Source organism: Procambarus clarkii, chromosome 64, assembly GCF_040958095.1.
Source record: "Procambarus clarkii isolate CNS0578487 chromosome 64, FALCON_Pclarkii_2.0, whole genome shotgun sequence".
NCBI lineage: Eukaryota > Metazoa > Arthropoda > Malacostraca > Decapoda > Cambaridae > Procambarus > Procambarus clarkii.
Genome location: NC_091213.1, coordinates 8,601,341 through 8,616,798, shown reverse-complemented (window position 1 = coordinate 8,616,798; position 15,458 = coordinate 8,601,341). Strand labels below are relative to the sequence as shown.

The 15,458-nt window shown below is 47.5% G+C and overlaps 1 protein-coding gene and 2 long non-coding RNA genes across 3 annotated transcripts in view; 2 read left to right on the top strand and 1 right to left on the bottom strand.

The window, feature by feature from the left end:
• The window catches only part of LOC138354716 (uncharacterized), a 118,140-nt gene extending 114,157 nt beyond the window's left edge, over positions 1-3,983 (top strand). Inside the window, exon 3 of the long non-coding RNA XR_011223653.1 lies at positions 3,847-3,983. This is a non-coding gene — a long non-coding RNA (uncharacterized lncRNA). The remainder of the gene's footprint in view (positions 1-3,846) is intronic.
• The window catches only part of LOC138354719 (uncharacterized), a 590,624-nt gene that overhangs the window by 360,394 nt on the left and 214,772 nt on the right, over positions 1-15,458 (top strand). The gene's annotated exons all lie outside the window — the stretch shown is intronic.
• Positions 1-15,458, bottom strand: part of LOC123750728 (metabotropic glutamate receptor-like) — a 191,484-nt gene that overhangs the window by 50,098 nt on the left and 125,928 nt on the right. The window contains 2 exon segments of the mRNA XM_069309153.1: positions 2,131-2,313; positions 10,628-10,772. Of these exon segments, the coding sequence (XP_069165254.1) occupies positions 2,131-2,313; positions 10,628-10,772 (328 nt within the window).

Sequence of the window (15,458 nt, the reverse complement as noted above, 5' to 3'; positions counted from 1 at the left end):
ATAGACAGTAGCGGCAGGATCGATGGACAATGACGAGTGAATCGATAGATAGTGCCGATAGAAATCGTAGAAATAGAACAACATCAGTCAATTCATTGATATTACCTCACAATACGTTGTTTCTCAACACAATCCTCATCTCTAGGCAGCGTTGTTTACGAAATATTCCTAACCATTCAGCATATTTACCAATTCCTTTGTCACGACAAATGAAAAATATTAATCTTTCGATCACGTGAATGAAAGCAGGTTTCCTGCTGGAGAGATTAATTTCTTGAGGAGCAAGTCTGTCTGGGTTTTGACTCGGCCAGTGTAAATATTTTGAATCTTTTTTGTGATCTTTATGTCCCTCTGTCAACACCCATAATACCACCACTATTACCCCTATCACCCCTACCACAACCACTACCACCATCACCACCATGACTAAGGGGGTGTTGGGGGGATTTTGGTAGGCCGTCGAGTCGCTAAGGAGCTGGTTAGTTGTGGTTGTGCTTTGTTCAGTTAGTTTTTGTGCATTGATGGAGACTAATGAGGAAAACACCTGGATAAGTTGACAGGTAAATCAAATTATTATGGATCCAATGTTTGCTTAGTAGTAATGATCCTCTACACTTTCTATTCATATTTTCGTATATCAAATAATATGCGGAAAATCCACAGAGAAATGGGAAAGAGAGAGAGGAACGTTTCGGCCGATCTGGGCCTTTATCAACACCTGACTGAGTCAACATCTGACTCAGTCAGGTGTTGACAAAGGCCCAGATCGGCCGAAACGTTCATCTCTCTTTCCCATTTCTCTGTGGATTTTCCGCATAGAAATGATCACTGTTTAGTGATCGTCAATTGCATCAAATAATATATTGACGTGGGATCGGTGGCTTGTTTTAAGCGTAGGTTGGACATTTAAGTGAGTTTGGGTGGATGTAAATAGGTGTCTCGTTTGGACCAAAGAACCTTCTGTAGTTTGTTTTATTCTTAATTTTTATCTTGCAACCCAAAGAGGCAGAAGGAACTAAGATGATACTGAAGGGTTATGGCCCAGAAGATCTTCCCTTCCCTCCTTCCCTTTTCTCTATTCCCTCCCTCCTTCCCTACCTCCCTCAGGGACATGGAGTCATGAACAAAGTATATCAAACTTGACTCAAAATTGCCTCTCCAACTTGACCAAAATAGCTTCACAAGTTTGATCCAAACCGGCCCACGACGTGAGTAAATCGTGTTTAAATCGACCCCCCTTAACTTTTGCTTCACATTCTTTTAAAAACTCATAATCGAATCCAAAATTCATTTCGAAGTGTAAATGACCTTACACGAGACACGTACAGTGAACCTAGTTACGTAGGGCCGTGAGGAGAGAGAGAGAGAGAGAGAGAGAGAGAGAGAGAGAGAGAGAGAGAGAGAGAGAGAGAGAGAGAGAGAGAGAGAGAGAGAGAGAGAGAGAGAGAATCTTAGTCCTCCTTGTGGCATCAGCACACGTCTCCACCAGAGTGCAGAGAGTGCCAGGGGCGTGGCACTGACAGCCCTGCGTCATTAGTGCCTCCTCCTCCTCCCCCTCTCTACTCTCCTCCTCCTTCCTCTTCCCTCTACCCTCCTCTTCCCACTCTATACCGCTCATTCCATTCAACTTCAACTCTGCTTTCGTTTTTCTCGCCTCTTTTTTCCACCTTTCCCTTACCTCTCCCACCTTCTCCCTTATCTGTGTCTCACTTCTCCCTCATCTGTCTCTCACTTCTCCCTCATCTCTCCCTCTTCCTCACCACTTAGAGCTAAATACCGATCCTAATAAAATTTATATTATTAACTAAACCTGTTTTTATCCAGTAAATACTTGCAAGATGGTATGCTAAAATCTTTCCATTACTGTGAGTCCTCATAAATTGTGAGAGTTTCATGAGAGTTTGTTTTGATAACGAGAGAGAGAGAGAGAGAGAGAGAGAGAGAGAGAGAGAGAGAGAGAGAGAGAGAGAGAGAGAGAGAGAGAGAGAGAGAGAGAGAGAGAGAGAGAGGTTCCCTATCACCATAAACAAGATCTGGACCAAAGCATCTTATAAATAAATGCTCAAAATTCCTCCTGGATGGGTATGGGTTCGTGTCTGCTGAACCTCCAGACACGAACCAGGGACGTACCTTGGGGTCCTGCTGGTATCCCGCTTCCGTAGTAATCCTCCGGGAGGTGGGACAGGCCAGGTCGGTGCCGGGAGGACCCAGCTTGCAGCCGAAGAAGGTCTCCCAGTACTCCTTAAACCAGGGGTTCCTGGTATTGGTCTCTGGCGAGAGGTTGGCCATGTAGGTGTCGAAGCCCTTCACCACCTGTAGGGTAATGGTGGTAATGGGAGCATTATTAAGGGAGGTACTAGTAAATATTTCTTTTGTAGATGGGCAAAATTAAAGTTTTAAAGGCTGACAGTTTGAGCGAACGGGCTGGCGTAACAACTGTGTTAGATAGTTTACTTGGAAATTTAACTTTTCATGTATTGCAAGTGGGATGTCGCCCTCGCTACGACCGTAACGAGGCTATTGCTGGATAAGTAAACTACCCGGGTAGTAATGAAAGTCAAAATCTGGCAAGAGTGGGTGAAGGGAGGTGGGGAGGGAGGGAGGTGGTGACGCGAGTCAGTGTGTGACTAGCCACCTGGTGATTGATATCATTCACGCGTCGTTATCTTCCTTGGCGTCGGCCACAGCTTTGTTTGAGGATGACGGTCCCTTCACGGCGTCGTGTCGCGGGTGTGGGGGCACCACCTTGTGCGACGCGGGGTTCAGAAGCGACGTGTTTATTCGCTTTGCGTCACCTCAGAGGTCCACTACCACCCTTCCACCGTCGCCCGCCACTATGCCGCTTCATATGTGATCCCAGAGGCCTCTTCTGGTCCCTCTACAAATGCTGTGATCCCCACCTGGACTCTTTGGGCTAGCAAAACGGCTTCTGTGTCCCTTGTACGCCTACTGTGTGTCTATGTACGCCTACTGTGTGCCTATGTACGCCTACTGTGTGCCTATGTACGCCTACTGTGTGCCTATGTACGCCTACTGTGTGCCTATGTACGCCTACTGTGTACCTATGTACGCTTTGAATGACCCCTCCCTCATAGTCACGAGTGCCTATACTGTAATATAGGTTCAAAACCGGAAAAAAACCCAAATTATGCGTGTTTTTCTGTGTGGTGTCTCGGCCGGTCCAGAAATGACTCAAATCTTCATCCTGGGAAGAAGAGATGAGGCTGCCAGTGCTCATTGTGGACACATAGCGAGCCATTACAGCCAAGGCATTCCTCTGTGTGTGGCAACAGAGAGAAAGGTCAACCAAGTCGCCGTGTGTGTCACAGAGAAGCTCTTTATGAGTTACCACGAATTGTGCCTCTCTGCCAACTATGCTTCCCCTGATTACCGTTTTACAATCGTGCTGTAGGCAAAGTACAGAATTGTGTCGAGAACTAATTGATTGAGAATGTCAATCAAGTCACAATCGACTTGAGAATGGTCCAGGACGGACCGAAACGTCGTATCGTCCCTTCACCTTCTAGTGTGTGGTCTGGTCAACTAATTGATTGTTTACAATCAGAATGAAATTGGTAAAATGTACACATATATAAAACTTAATATTATGAAAATAGTGCAGTGGTATCGTATGATATTTCCCATTTACGATAGCAACAAAGTGCCATGTTACAATATAAGTGAGTTTAAAAGATGAAAGTGAAATAAGTGCCCTTATTCCCGTAAGTTGACCAGACCACACACTAGAAATTGAAGGGACGACGACGTTTCGGTCCGTCCTGGACCATTCTCAAGTCGATTGAGAATCCCGTAAGTGCTGTGTGTAACTCTGTGTTTGTGTAACAGCGTGCAGCAGCGGGTGGCGTGCGGTGCTGCTGCCGAAGCTGCTGCCGAAGCTGGGGCCAGATTCACGAAGCAGTTACGCAAGCACTTACGAACCTGTACATATTTTCTCAATCTTTGGCGGCTTTGTTTACAATTATTAAACAGTTAATGAGCTCCGAAGCACCAGGAGGCTGTTTATAACAATAACAACAGTTGATTGGGAAGTTTTCATGCTTGTAAACTGTTTAATAAATGTAACCAAAGGCGTCAAAGATTGAGGAAAGATGTACACGTTCGTAAGTGCTTGCGTAACTGCTTCGTGAATCTGGCTCCTGGCTACTGAGGCAGCAAACGCCCTCCAGAGATCAACACTCTCCACCACCTCACAGCACATGTGGTAAGTACGCCTTTATTACTGTGTTCATTACTGTTGAATTGATTTCTCACAACTTTTATAATAAATTAGTTATCATATAGTTATGTGTTTAGGCAATTGTAAGTACACTGTTGTTAAGTGACAGCCGGCCGGCCAATTTCTGGTTTTCCATCAGTCACCACGAAAGAATTACTAAACTAGAATACAATAGTAGGCTAATTATAGTTCCTATTAAAAGTATGGTGATATATAATGTATGGTAAGTAGTATCTACGATAAAGAATATTATAATATAAAAGATAACGATATTAATTAAGACATTTAGGTAATTAAGCCCAAACTACTCAATAGAAGATGAGAAGACCACGACGACGTTTCGGTCCGTCCTGGACCACTCTCAAGTTGATTGTGATATTGGTCCAGGACGGACCGAAACGTCGTCGTCTCCTCCTGTGATGGTCTTCATATCTTCACCCTCGTTATTGTGACTCATCGTATGCATACCTTTAGGTAATATAATATTGACATAGCGAGACCTAGGATGATCTTCACTTTCTTTTCCTGATCGCGTCTACTTATAATATCAGTAGTGATAGTAGGCATCCATCAGTCTCAGGAGACTATGGAGTTGCGCTCTGGTTGTCGGTCTGGAGTGGCCTCACCAGGGCGCAAAGCCACGGTAGGTTGATATGGAGAAGCTGTTACCCATGCAGCAGGTCCCCCCCTCTCCACGGCGCTGAAAGTCTCCAATGGAAAGGTATAACTTGTGATATCACCAGTTATAGTATGGTTGACGGCCCACACAGAAGTTAACAACAGAGTCAACTGTTTAGAGCAACAATGCTTAGTAAACACACCGAGACGCTTAGTCGCGTCTCGGTGTGTTCCAAATATACCTTCATATTGTTGTTGTTTAAGATTCAGCTACTCGGAACAAAACGTTCCGAGTAGCACGGGCTATGGTGAGCCCGTAGTGGACTAACCTGGCACATGAGCGGGGCAAGTAGCACGGGCTATGGTGAGCCCGTAGTGGACTTACCTGGCACAGGAGCGGGGCAAGTAGCACGGGCTATGGTGAGCCCGTAGTGGACTTACCTGGCACAGGAACGGGGCAAGTAGCACGGGCTATGGTGAGCCCGTAGTGGACTAACCTGGCACAGGAGCGGGGCTGTGGTACACCTTCAACAAACGCGTATAGATATATTGTGGGATATGGGTCAGGTGTACTCAACCTGAATTTAAGCTGTGTTAAGCTAGAGTTTCGGACTCCAGAGTCTTACGGGCTCACCATAGCCCGTGCTACATGGACATTTCGTTCTGAGTAACTATATCTAAAACAACAACAACATAGAGTCTCGGTTCACGTGAAAATGTATAGATGTATACTAGCATGAATATGGCTCGCCGATGGGGACGAGTTTAACAGGAGAGAGAAGGGTTCAGAGATGCGACTATCTGTATTAGTGTACACATAAGGGGCATAACTGGCTGACCCCTCACAGTGTTCAAGAGAGAACTGGATAAGCACCTCCAAAGGATACCTGATCAACCAGGCTGTGACTCATACGTCAGGCTGCGAGCAGCCGCGTCCAACAGCCTGGTTGATCAGTCCTGCAACCAGGAGGCCTGGTCGACGACCGGGCCGCGGGGACGCTAAGCCCCGGAAGCACCTCAAGGTAACCTCAAGGTAAGGTACCTATTACTGCTTAATGTACATAGTACATAATGTACATAATGTACTTAATGTACAATGTTTCTCTAATTTAAGAATCGTCGTTCGCTAAACTTATATTGGCGTGAAACCGTCCAATTGAACGCTGCCTCGCTCGAGTGACAGTGTCTTAACTGGTATATTTGGCACACTTCGCTATATGCCCCCCTAGCACTGGCGTAATTACAAAGGGATTTCAGGAGTTCCCATGGGGAATTTGCTTCGATTTGCATACACAAAACATCGAGCTCATCATGTATAGCTGCACATGTGGTGATTATCACCAACACGACATATATAATGACGGTAATATATGCACCGGCGCTCACAGGAATCGTCTGACAATGTTGGACACAGTAGGTTTCAGTTTGGAATATCTCCAGTTTCTCGGATTCCACCACCACCTGTTTAAGTGCTTGAAGGCAAATCAAATTGGGCCAGTCTCTTGGGCCAGTCTCTTGGGCCAGTCTCTTGGGTCAGTCTCTTGGGTCAGTCTCTTGGGCCAGTCTCTTGGGCCAGCTTCCTGAGCCAGCCTCCTGGGCCAGCCTCTTGGGCCAGCCTCCTGGGCCAGCCTCCTGGGCCAGCCTCTTGGGCCAGCGTCTTGGGTCAGCCTCTTGGGCCAGCTTCCTGGGAGCCAGTCTCCTGGGCCAGTCTCTTGGGCTAGCTTCCTGGGCCAGCCTCCTGGGCCAGCTTCCTGGGCCAGCCTCCTGGGCCAGCCTCCTGGGCCAGCCTCGGACGTGAGACAATATTTATATAAACTCGAAATACCAACACACTATTCCTCACATATACTTACCTTCGCCATGGCCACAGGTGGCTGGCCATTGGGATAATTAGGATCTCACCTGGCCGAGGTTCTGGTAGCTCATGCAGGTGGACATTAATACTAATGATGAGGACACTGCAACTACCGTAGGCTTTGATAACCAGTTGGCGGGCGTAGAGGATAACACTATCAACGTTAGAGGTGATTTTGAAATATTTTCTCTGGTTTTGAAGGATATGCACCGTGTACATTTTGGGGTATTTTTTACCTGCAAAGCGACCAAATGAGACTGACATTTGTTGGTCGGCAGCTGCACCGAGGTACAGGTGCGAGGACACAGTAACTACACCTGTCTTGTTAAGAATTGTCCCTACGTCTGAAGACATTAGAACATAAGAACCTAAGAATGAGGGTACCTGCAGAAGGCCTATTGGCCCCTACGAGGCAGCTCCTATTTATATCTACCCCAATCTCATTTATATATATACGTCTAACCTATGCTCTAAGCAGCCATTTGACTTCCTAAAGGAACACCTATTGGCTACAGGTCATTTGTAAAGTATACTTAATGTTGCACTTAACAATTTGTTTAAGTTGTCGTTGTCACTTTGATACATGTTATGTTGTTCCTGTGATACATGTTATGTTGTTCCTGTGATACATGTTATGTTGTTCCTGTGATACATATGTATACTCTCGTGATGGCGGCAAGAAGTGGGGTTTTAGCCAAAGTCGAAACTTTGCAACACATATTTGTGTACAACAGGAAGATAGTGTGTCCTAGAAATGTATTAAGCTTGTTGAGTTGACATTGCACGCAGCCAATGGCTCTTCTCAGAGCCAGAACATAAACTGTTGTGGGTTAGTTTACTGGTTTAGACCAAACCAAACCATTTAGACCATTTATTTAGACCATATATTTGCTACGGGCTCACCATAGCCCGTGCTACTTGGAACTTTTTGTTCCAAGTAGCGAATCTAAAACAACAACAACGACCATTTATTTAGACCATTTATTTAGACCATTTATTTAGACCATTTATTTAGACCATCCGTGCTCAATTCCCACAGTTACTTCCTCTTTACGCCTTCAATATGGTCGCTCGTTCAACCTCTGTCCTGCTCTAAAGATTTTATAATATATATTTATATATATTATATATATATTATATATTATATATTATTATATATATATTATATATTACGTTATCGTAATTTCCTTGTATATTGCCCCTAGAATTTTGCAAATCAATCATATATCAAGAACAAATATTTTTTGTAAATTATCTTTCTATGTTTTAGGTGTTAATTTGTTAATTTGTCATGTCGAAGTGGTTAACCTAACCTAACCTAACCTAACCTAACCTAACCTAACCTAACCTAACCCACACACTAGTGGCGGAGGTGAAAGTCTCTTGGAATGGCCTGAAGCATTATTAAGTCCAACCCAAGACATTGTTTTGCGTCTTAATTATTGATATCGTACGCTAATCACCTCGTTATCATGGTACGTCAATCACCTCCACAACGATGAGATGACTGGTTATTTATTAATAAATGAATCAGTTCTTCATATCAGCGTCCTAATTGCTCTCATTTATCCGATGAATATCTTTCATTAACCTAAATTTCATTCATTTTATCTCTTGAATTGCTTCAATTTTTTTCGCACGAGTTCCTTCATTCGTTTTCAAACTTGACTTCATGTTCTTAATTTCTTTCAGTCAAGTCATGAATATCCGTGATTCATCTTGTCAGGTATATTAACTCACGTGAGTATATTTTATTCTTCAATAGAGTTTACTTCACTCATCTTCTTTCATCACGTGTATTTCCTTCATCTATCGCCTGTATTTCGTTTATTAATCTATTTTACCCTCTTACTCATATCCTGTATTTGCTTCATTCATCATTCATAATTCACATCATTTACTATTAATTCATCTGTGTTCTTCACTGTATTCTGTGTATTCACCACTCATAATACGTCAGTATGAATCACTCATTACTCATTGGTCAGGCTTCAACAATTCATTGTTATTCATTGTTGTATTCATTATTCAAGCTGTTCAGTGCTTTTTATTCATCACCATTTATTCAGCATTATTCATCCCTTAATCATCCACCTTTATTCATTCCTCTTTTCATGGCTGTCTTTGTCGTGTTCTTCACGTCTGTTTGGCTAAAGCGATATAGAACATATAGAACACGATATAGAACATATAGAACACGATATAGAGTCATATAGAACACGATATAGAGTCATATAGAACACGAGACGATTCGAAAAAACTTGTTTTCTGTTTATTTAATTCAGATTAGGATGTATTAGCCTATGTTAGGCTGTGGCAGACTCGGTTGGGTTAGATTGGGTTAGCTTAGGTTGGGTTAGGTAAGATTAGGTAGGTTTTATAATCCATTGGAGAACGTTGTTTATGATGTTACATGTATCCAATAGTTCTCTTGTAGTATCAGCTTACTCCATTCTCTATAGCTCTCCACCAATGGCTTACTTTCTCTCATGGGGGAAAAGAAACACGGTGCTTCATAGAAAATGGGATGCAAGCCATGACAGAAAACAACATGGCAAGGTGGTGAAAATGTAAGGATAGTGAGGGATAGGGGGAAAAGGGTCTGGGGTGGGGGTTCGATTCCCCCGTCTCGAGGCGTGAGAGACGCAATGCAGTTTCTCTAGCAGCAATCCTGACCCCACGACGCTGCTCCGGCCGTCTCATTCTGGACCATTTGCATATCAAAGATGTTGTTGATGTGTTGCTTCGCGTTTTCAGTCTCTGCTCGCGGCCCCTTGATTTGGTTTATGCTTATATTATACCCATTTTCTTTTGACCCTTTCACGATATGTTTTCTTTCTCTGACTGTTTACATTTCGTAGAACATTTGAGTTCATCCTCAGAACATGTTTGTCTAAGGTGCTTCCGTCCGGAACCAGGCAAAATGTCGAATGTACAAGTCTTAATCTACATATATAAGTACATATAGGTGACTATGGGGGGCACTGATAGATGGGAGACATACATGGTAGACACTGATACGTACAGATACTCTACTTGGTAGACATTCTACATGGTAGACGCTCTACATGGTAGATACAGCTAGGACAAGAGACCCACAGGGACGTGTTAATGGTACCTTAACCTGTACCACAAGACATAGAGACCTCAAGCTGTACCCCAGACCCCAAGCTGTACCCCCAGACCTCAAGCTGTACCCCCAGACCTCAAGCTGTACCCCCAGACTTCAAGCTGTACCCCCAGACCTCAAGCTGTACCCCCAGACCTCAAGCTGTACCCCCAGACCTCAAACTGTACCCCCAGACCTCAAGCTGTACCCCAGACCTCAAGCTGTACCCCCAGACCTCAAGCTGTACCCCAGACCTCAAGCTGTACCCCCAGACCTCAAGCTGTACCCCAGACCTCAAGCTGTACCCCAGACCTCAAGCTGTACCCCCAGACCTCAAGCTGTACCCCCAGACCTCAAACTGTACCCCCAGACCTCAAGCTGTACCCCAGACCTCAAGCTGTACCCCCAGACCTCAAACTGTACCCCCAGACCTCAAGCTGTACCCCCAGACCTCAAACTGTACCCCCAGACCTCAAGCTGTACCCCCAGACCTCAAGCTGCACCCCCAGACCTCAAACTGTACCCCCAGACCTCAAGCTGTACCCCCAGACCTCAAACTGTACCCCCAGACCTCAAGCTGTACCCCCAGACCTCAAGCTGTACCCCCAGACCTCAAGCTGTACCCCCAGACCTCAAGCTGTACCCCCAGACCTCAAGCTGTACCCCCAGACCTCAAACTGTACCCCCAGACCTCAAGCTGTACCCGCAGACGTAGAGACGTCAAGACCTTAGGGGGAGACTACTTTAAATTGACCGTTTTCTTGACGGTGGGAAACCTTAGGATGATGGGCTGGGCTGGTTGGCTTACCTGGCTGGTAAGTTCGACGGTGATGGCGCCCTCAGCCACCTCCTGCAGGCCCTCCACCAGGTGGCTCTGTTTCCCCCATCCGTCTGACGCCACCCAGTGGAAGTAGGACGTCAGGTTGAGTCTCCTCGCGGCCGCCAGCACGCCTCTGAGGACACGGAGGGAGGAAGCTGTTAGCTGTGGGAGTCAGACTCCATACTTTGGGAGGTGTTACACAAGATTAGATATATGTATTGGCGACTTTTACATTAAACACACACCACACACACACACACACACACACACACACACACACACACACACACACACACACACACACACACACACACACACACACACACACACACACACCACAACTCACACACACATCATATAAACGCGAACTAGGGGACACAGGTGGAAACTGGGTACCCAAATGAGCCAGGGACGTTTGAAAGAACTTTTTCAGTGTCAGAGTAGTTAACAGGTTGAATGCCTTAGTGATGTGGTGGAGGCTGACTCCATACACAGTTTCAAGTGTACATATGATATAGCCCAGTAGGTTCAGGAATCTGTACACCAGTTGATTGACGGTTGAGAGGCGGGACCAAAGAGCCAAAGCTCAACGCCCGCAAGGACTAGGTGAGTACACACACACACAACACACACGCCAGCATACAATCTTCTCCAGACCACCTACACTACATCGTGTATAATGAGCTTGGATTGTAATAGGTGCCAAGCGCTCAGAATATATACATGAGAGAGAGAGAGAGAGAGAGAGAGAGAGAGAGAGAGAGAGAGAGAGAGAGAGAGAGAGAGAGAGAGAGAGAGAATGAGAGAGAGAATGAGAGAGAGAGAGAGAGAGAGAGAGAGAGAGAGAGAGAGAGAGAGAGAGAGAGAGAGAGAGAATGAGAGAGAGAATGAGAGAGAGAGAGAGAGAGAGAGAGAGAGAGAGAGAGAGAGAGAGAGAGAGAGAGAGAGAGAGAGAGAGGAGAGAGAGAGAGAGAGAATGAGAGAGAGAATGAGAGAGAGAATGAGAGAGAGAATGAGAGAGAGAGAGAGAGAGAGAGAGAGAGAGAGAGAGAGAGAGAGAGAGAGAGAGAGAGAGAGAGAGAGAGAGAGAGAGAGAGAGAGTTATATATTACAGAAAATCGAACGAGTTTAGGATTGAACAATTTCTAGAACAGAACTTAAGCGTGTGATACAGCCCGAAAACTTCTTTCCAGTCAAGCCTGTTAGGCAGTACCTGGTGACCTGTGAGGCAGGACCTGGTGACCTCCCTCTCCCTCTGGTCCGTCACAACACCCAGTAGATGCAAGCCGAAGAGCGTAGTCCCTGCAGATTTCTCGTCCCTGGTTGATGTTACAGGAAGTGTGTATTGCCTCTGAGAGGCTGCATTTATTACTGCAAATGTTTCCAACGTTTTAGGCCAGCGCCATATTGGAAACATTTTCCCTTCCAAGAACATTTGAAACTGGAACGTTTTAGTGCGAAAGGCTTTAGTGCGGGGCTCCTTAGTTACGTTCCCTGAGTAAATCACTTTAGACTGTTATGGAAACGTTTCAGTGCGGAAGGTTTAGGCTGGAACGTTTCACTGAGACATGAGTCGTCTGGTATTGAAAGGTGACAGAGTTAACTGTCATTGACAGTTGCTTCAAGGAACGACATAGACAACTGTCGTTAGATTAATCTTCCAGTAAGACGAGTGTCTTAAGTGTGTGTGTGTAGAACTGTCAAGTGTACAGTCTGTCTGTCTGTCTCTCTCTCTCTCTCTCTCTCTCTCTCTCTCTCTCTCTCTCTCTCTCTCTCTCTCTCTCTCTCTCTCTCTCTCTCTCTCTCTCTCTCTCTCTCTCTCTCTCTCTCTCATCATTCCTTCCCACAACACCTTACCTTAATGTGTGCTCCTACACCACCACCTCCCTCCTCCCCCTCACCCCTTCACTTCCCTTCACCCATCCTTCTCCTCTTCCTCCCCTTCCCTTTCTCATTACCTTTCTCTCTTCCCCTCCCCATCACCCCCTACCCCCCCCCCCCCACCACTTAGCGTGCGCTACTCTCCCGAGAACCGCTTAAAAAATAGCTTAAAAATGTTATAAATTTCCTTCAAGTTGTGATGCTGAGTCGTTTGTTTGTTTGTTTGTGTGTGTGGCGCGGTGAGAGCGCGCGCGTGCCCGCACGGAATTGATGATGAAGGCGCTAGCTGTATGTGTGTGTGTTTGTTTACATGGTCTAGATGGTCATGGAAGGTTGAGCTTCAGTTCCTGGCCCCCCCCCCCGGCCTGATAGGCGACTGGGGTATATTGCTATTACTCCTGTAGCCATTTTGCCGTCTGTCACAACGTGTTCTAATTAGTGTGACGTCGGCTTCGTCTTCCTTCGCTTTTAGTAAGTTATTGTCTATGTTGTTCCCTAAGCAGTAAAATAGGTACCTGGGTGTTAGTCAGCTGTCACGGGCTGCTTCCTGGGGAGGGGTGGACCGAACCCTGCGGTACTCCAGTTGTTCATTCCCTTTCCTGCCCAGGCACTTAGACTGGACGGTAGAGCGACGGTCTTGCTTCATGCAGGTCGGCGTTCAATCCCCCGACCGTCCACAAGTGGTTGGGTACCATTCCTCCCCCCCCCCCATCCCATCCCAAATCCTTATCCTGACCCCTTCCCAGTGCTATATAGTCGTAATGGCTTGGCGCTTTCCTCTGATAATACTTTCCCTCTCCTGCCCCCAGGAAGCCCCCTCTCCCCCCTCCCTCCGCCTCAGGAAGCCCCCCTCCCTCCTCCCTCCGCCTCAGGAAGCCCCCCTCTCCCCCCCCTCCCTCTGCCTCAGGAAGCCCCCTCCCCTCCCTCCCCCACCTAAGGAAGCCCCCTCTCCCTCCCTCCCCCACCTAAGGAAGCCCCCTCTCCCTCCCTCCCCCGCCTCAGGAAGCCCCCTCTCCCTCCCTCCCCCACCTAACGAAGCCCCCTCTCTCCCCCTCCCTCCGCCTCAGGAAGCCCCCTCCCTCCCTCCCCCACCTAAGGAAGCCCCTCTCCCTCCCTCCCCCACCTAAGGAAGCCCCCTCTCCCCCCCTCCCCCACCTAAGGAAGCCCCCTCTCCCTCCCTCCCCCACCTAAGGAAGCCCCCCCTCCCCACCTAAGGAAGCCCCCTCTCCCTCCCTCCCCCACCTAAGGAAGCCCCCCCCTCCCCACCTAAGGAAGCCCCCCTCTCCCCTCCCTCCCCACCTAAGGAAGCCCCCTCTCCCTCCCTCCCCCACCTAAGGAAGCCCCCTCTCCCCCCCCGCCTAAGGAAGCCCCCTCCCTCCCTCCCCCACCTAAGGAAGCCCCCCTCCCCCCCTCCCTCCGCCTCAGGAAGCCCCCTGGAAGCACCTGGGGCGCCACTTGGGTTCTTAATACTATTCCGCTAATTTATTTTTCCCCCTGAATGTGAGAGAGTAATTAGGATTATTTATAGCATAAATCTAATTGTCATTTTAGCGGCGCTAATTACTGCCTGGATTGTTGCTTCTTGGAGCTGCTTGATTAATTGTTCAAGATGAATGTTGTAATTGTAATTGTTCTCCATTTGCTTCTTGGAGCTGCTTGATTAATTGTTCAAGATGAATGTTGTAATTGTTCTCCATTTTCCTGCTTTTGTTTTTGCTGTTGTCATTGTTGTTGCTCATTGCCAGTTCGTTAGTGATAACGTCAGATAACGTTATTTTTATTTATTTGTATGTTCGGATGATTGTAATTCAGGTGATTGTAATTGTGGTTATTTTTTGCTACTGTTTATTACCGGGGTAATTGGTGCATTGTTACGAAGCTGACAGTGGTTAATAGACTGTCTCCCCCTGACCTGTAGCGCAGTGGTCGACGCTGCCAGCTCACAATCGACTGGACCCGAGTTCGATTCCCGGGGTAGTACGAAAAATTAATGGCCATTATATTCTATCCACTTCCTTCCTACCTCCTCTGCGTTCTTCCTTCTTCTCTTCCATCCTCCTTCCCTCTCTCTTTCTCCCTTCCATCCCTATAAGTCTCCCTCCATCCCTCCCTCCCCATACACTCCCCTGTGGTCAGCCAAATAACGCTCACTATCTTGCGTGTAGCGGCCGTGCCCTCGGGGTAATTGTGTCATTTATCCATTAATTCCTGAAGGAAAACTGAGGATTTGTGCGGAGTGGGGACGTCCTGGCCCCCCCACGGGGGAGTGGGGACGTCCTGGCCCCCCCCACGGGGGAGTGGAGACGTCCTGGTCCCCCCACGGGGGAGTGGAGACGTCCTGGCCCCCCCCACGGGGGAGTGGGGACGTCCTGGCCCCCCCCACGGGGGAGTGGAGACGTCCTGGCCCCCCACGGGGGAGTGGGGACGTCCTGGCCCCCCCACGGGGGAGTGGGGACGTCCTGGCCCCCCCCACGGGGGAGTGGAGACGTCCTGGCCCCCCCCACGGGGGAGTGGGGACGTCCTGGCCCCCCCCACGGGGGAGTGGAGACGTCCTGGCCCCCCACGGGGGAGTGGGGACGTCCTGGCCCCCCCACGGGGGAGTGGGGACGTCCTGGCCCCCCCACGGGGGAGTGGAGACGTCCTGGCCTCCCCCCCCCCTCCCCACAGGGGAGCGTGATTCGCCACAACGTACAAAATACAGCGTCCCAACGTCCCAAGAGATGAAGAAAGTGAGAAGAGGCAAAGTTAGTGAGGAAGAAGAAGAAGAGAGAAGAGAAAGGAGGTGATGAAGGGGCTGGCAAGAGACGGGAGGGATAATGAGGAAGAATGTGGGTGAACAGATTTATAGGGGTAAAAATAATCGCATTATTTGTGTTTAAATATAATTAATTTTTGAAGAAAAAAATTGAAAGTCTGTGTTCCTTAATGAGGAGACATG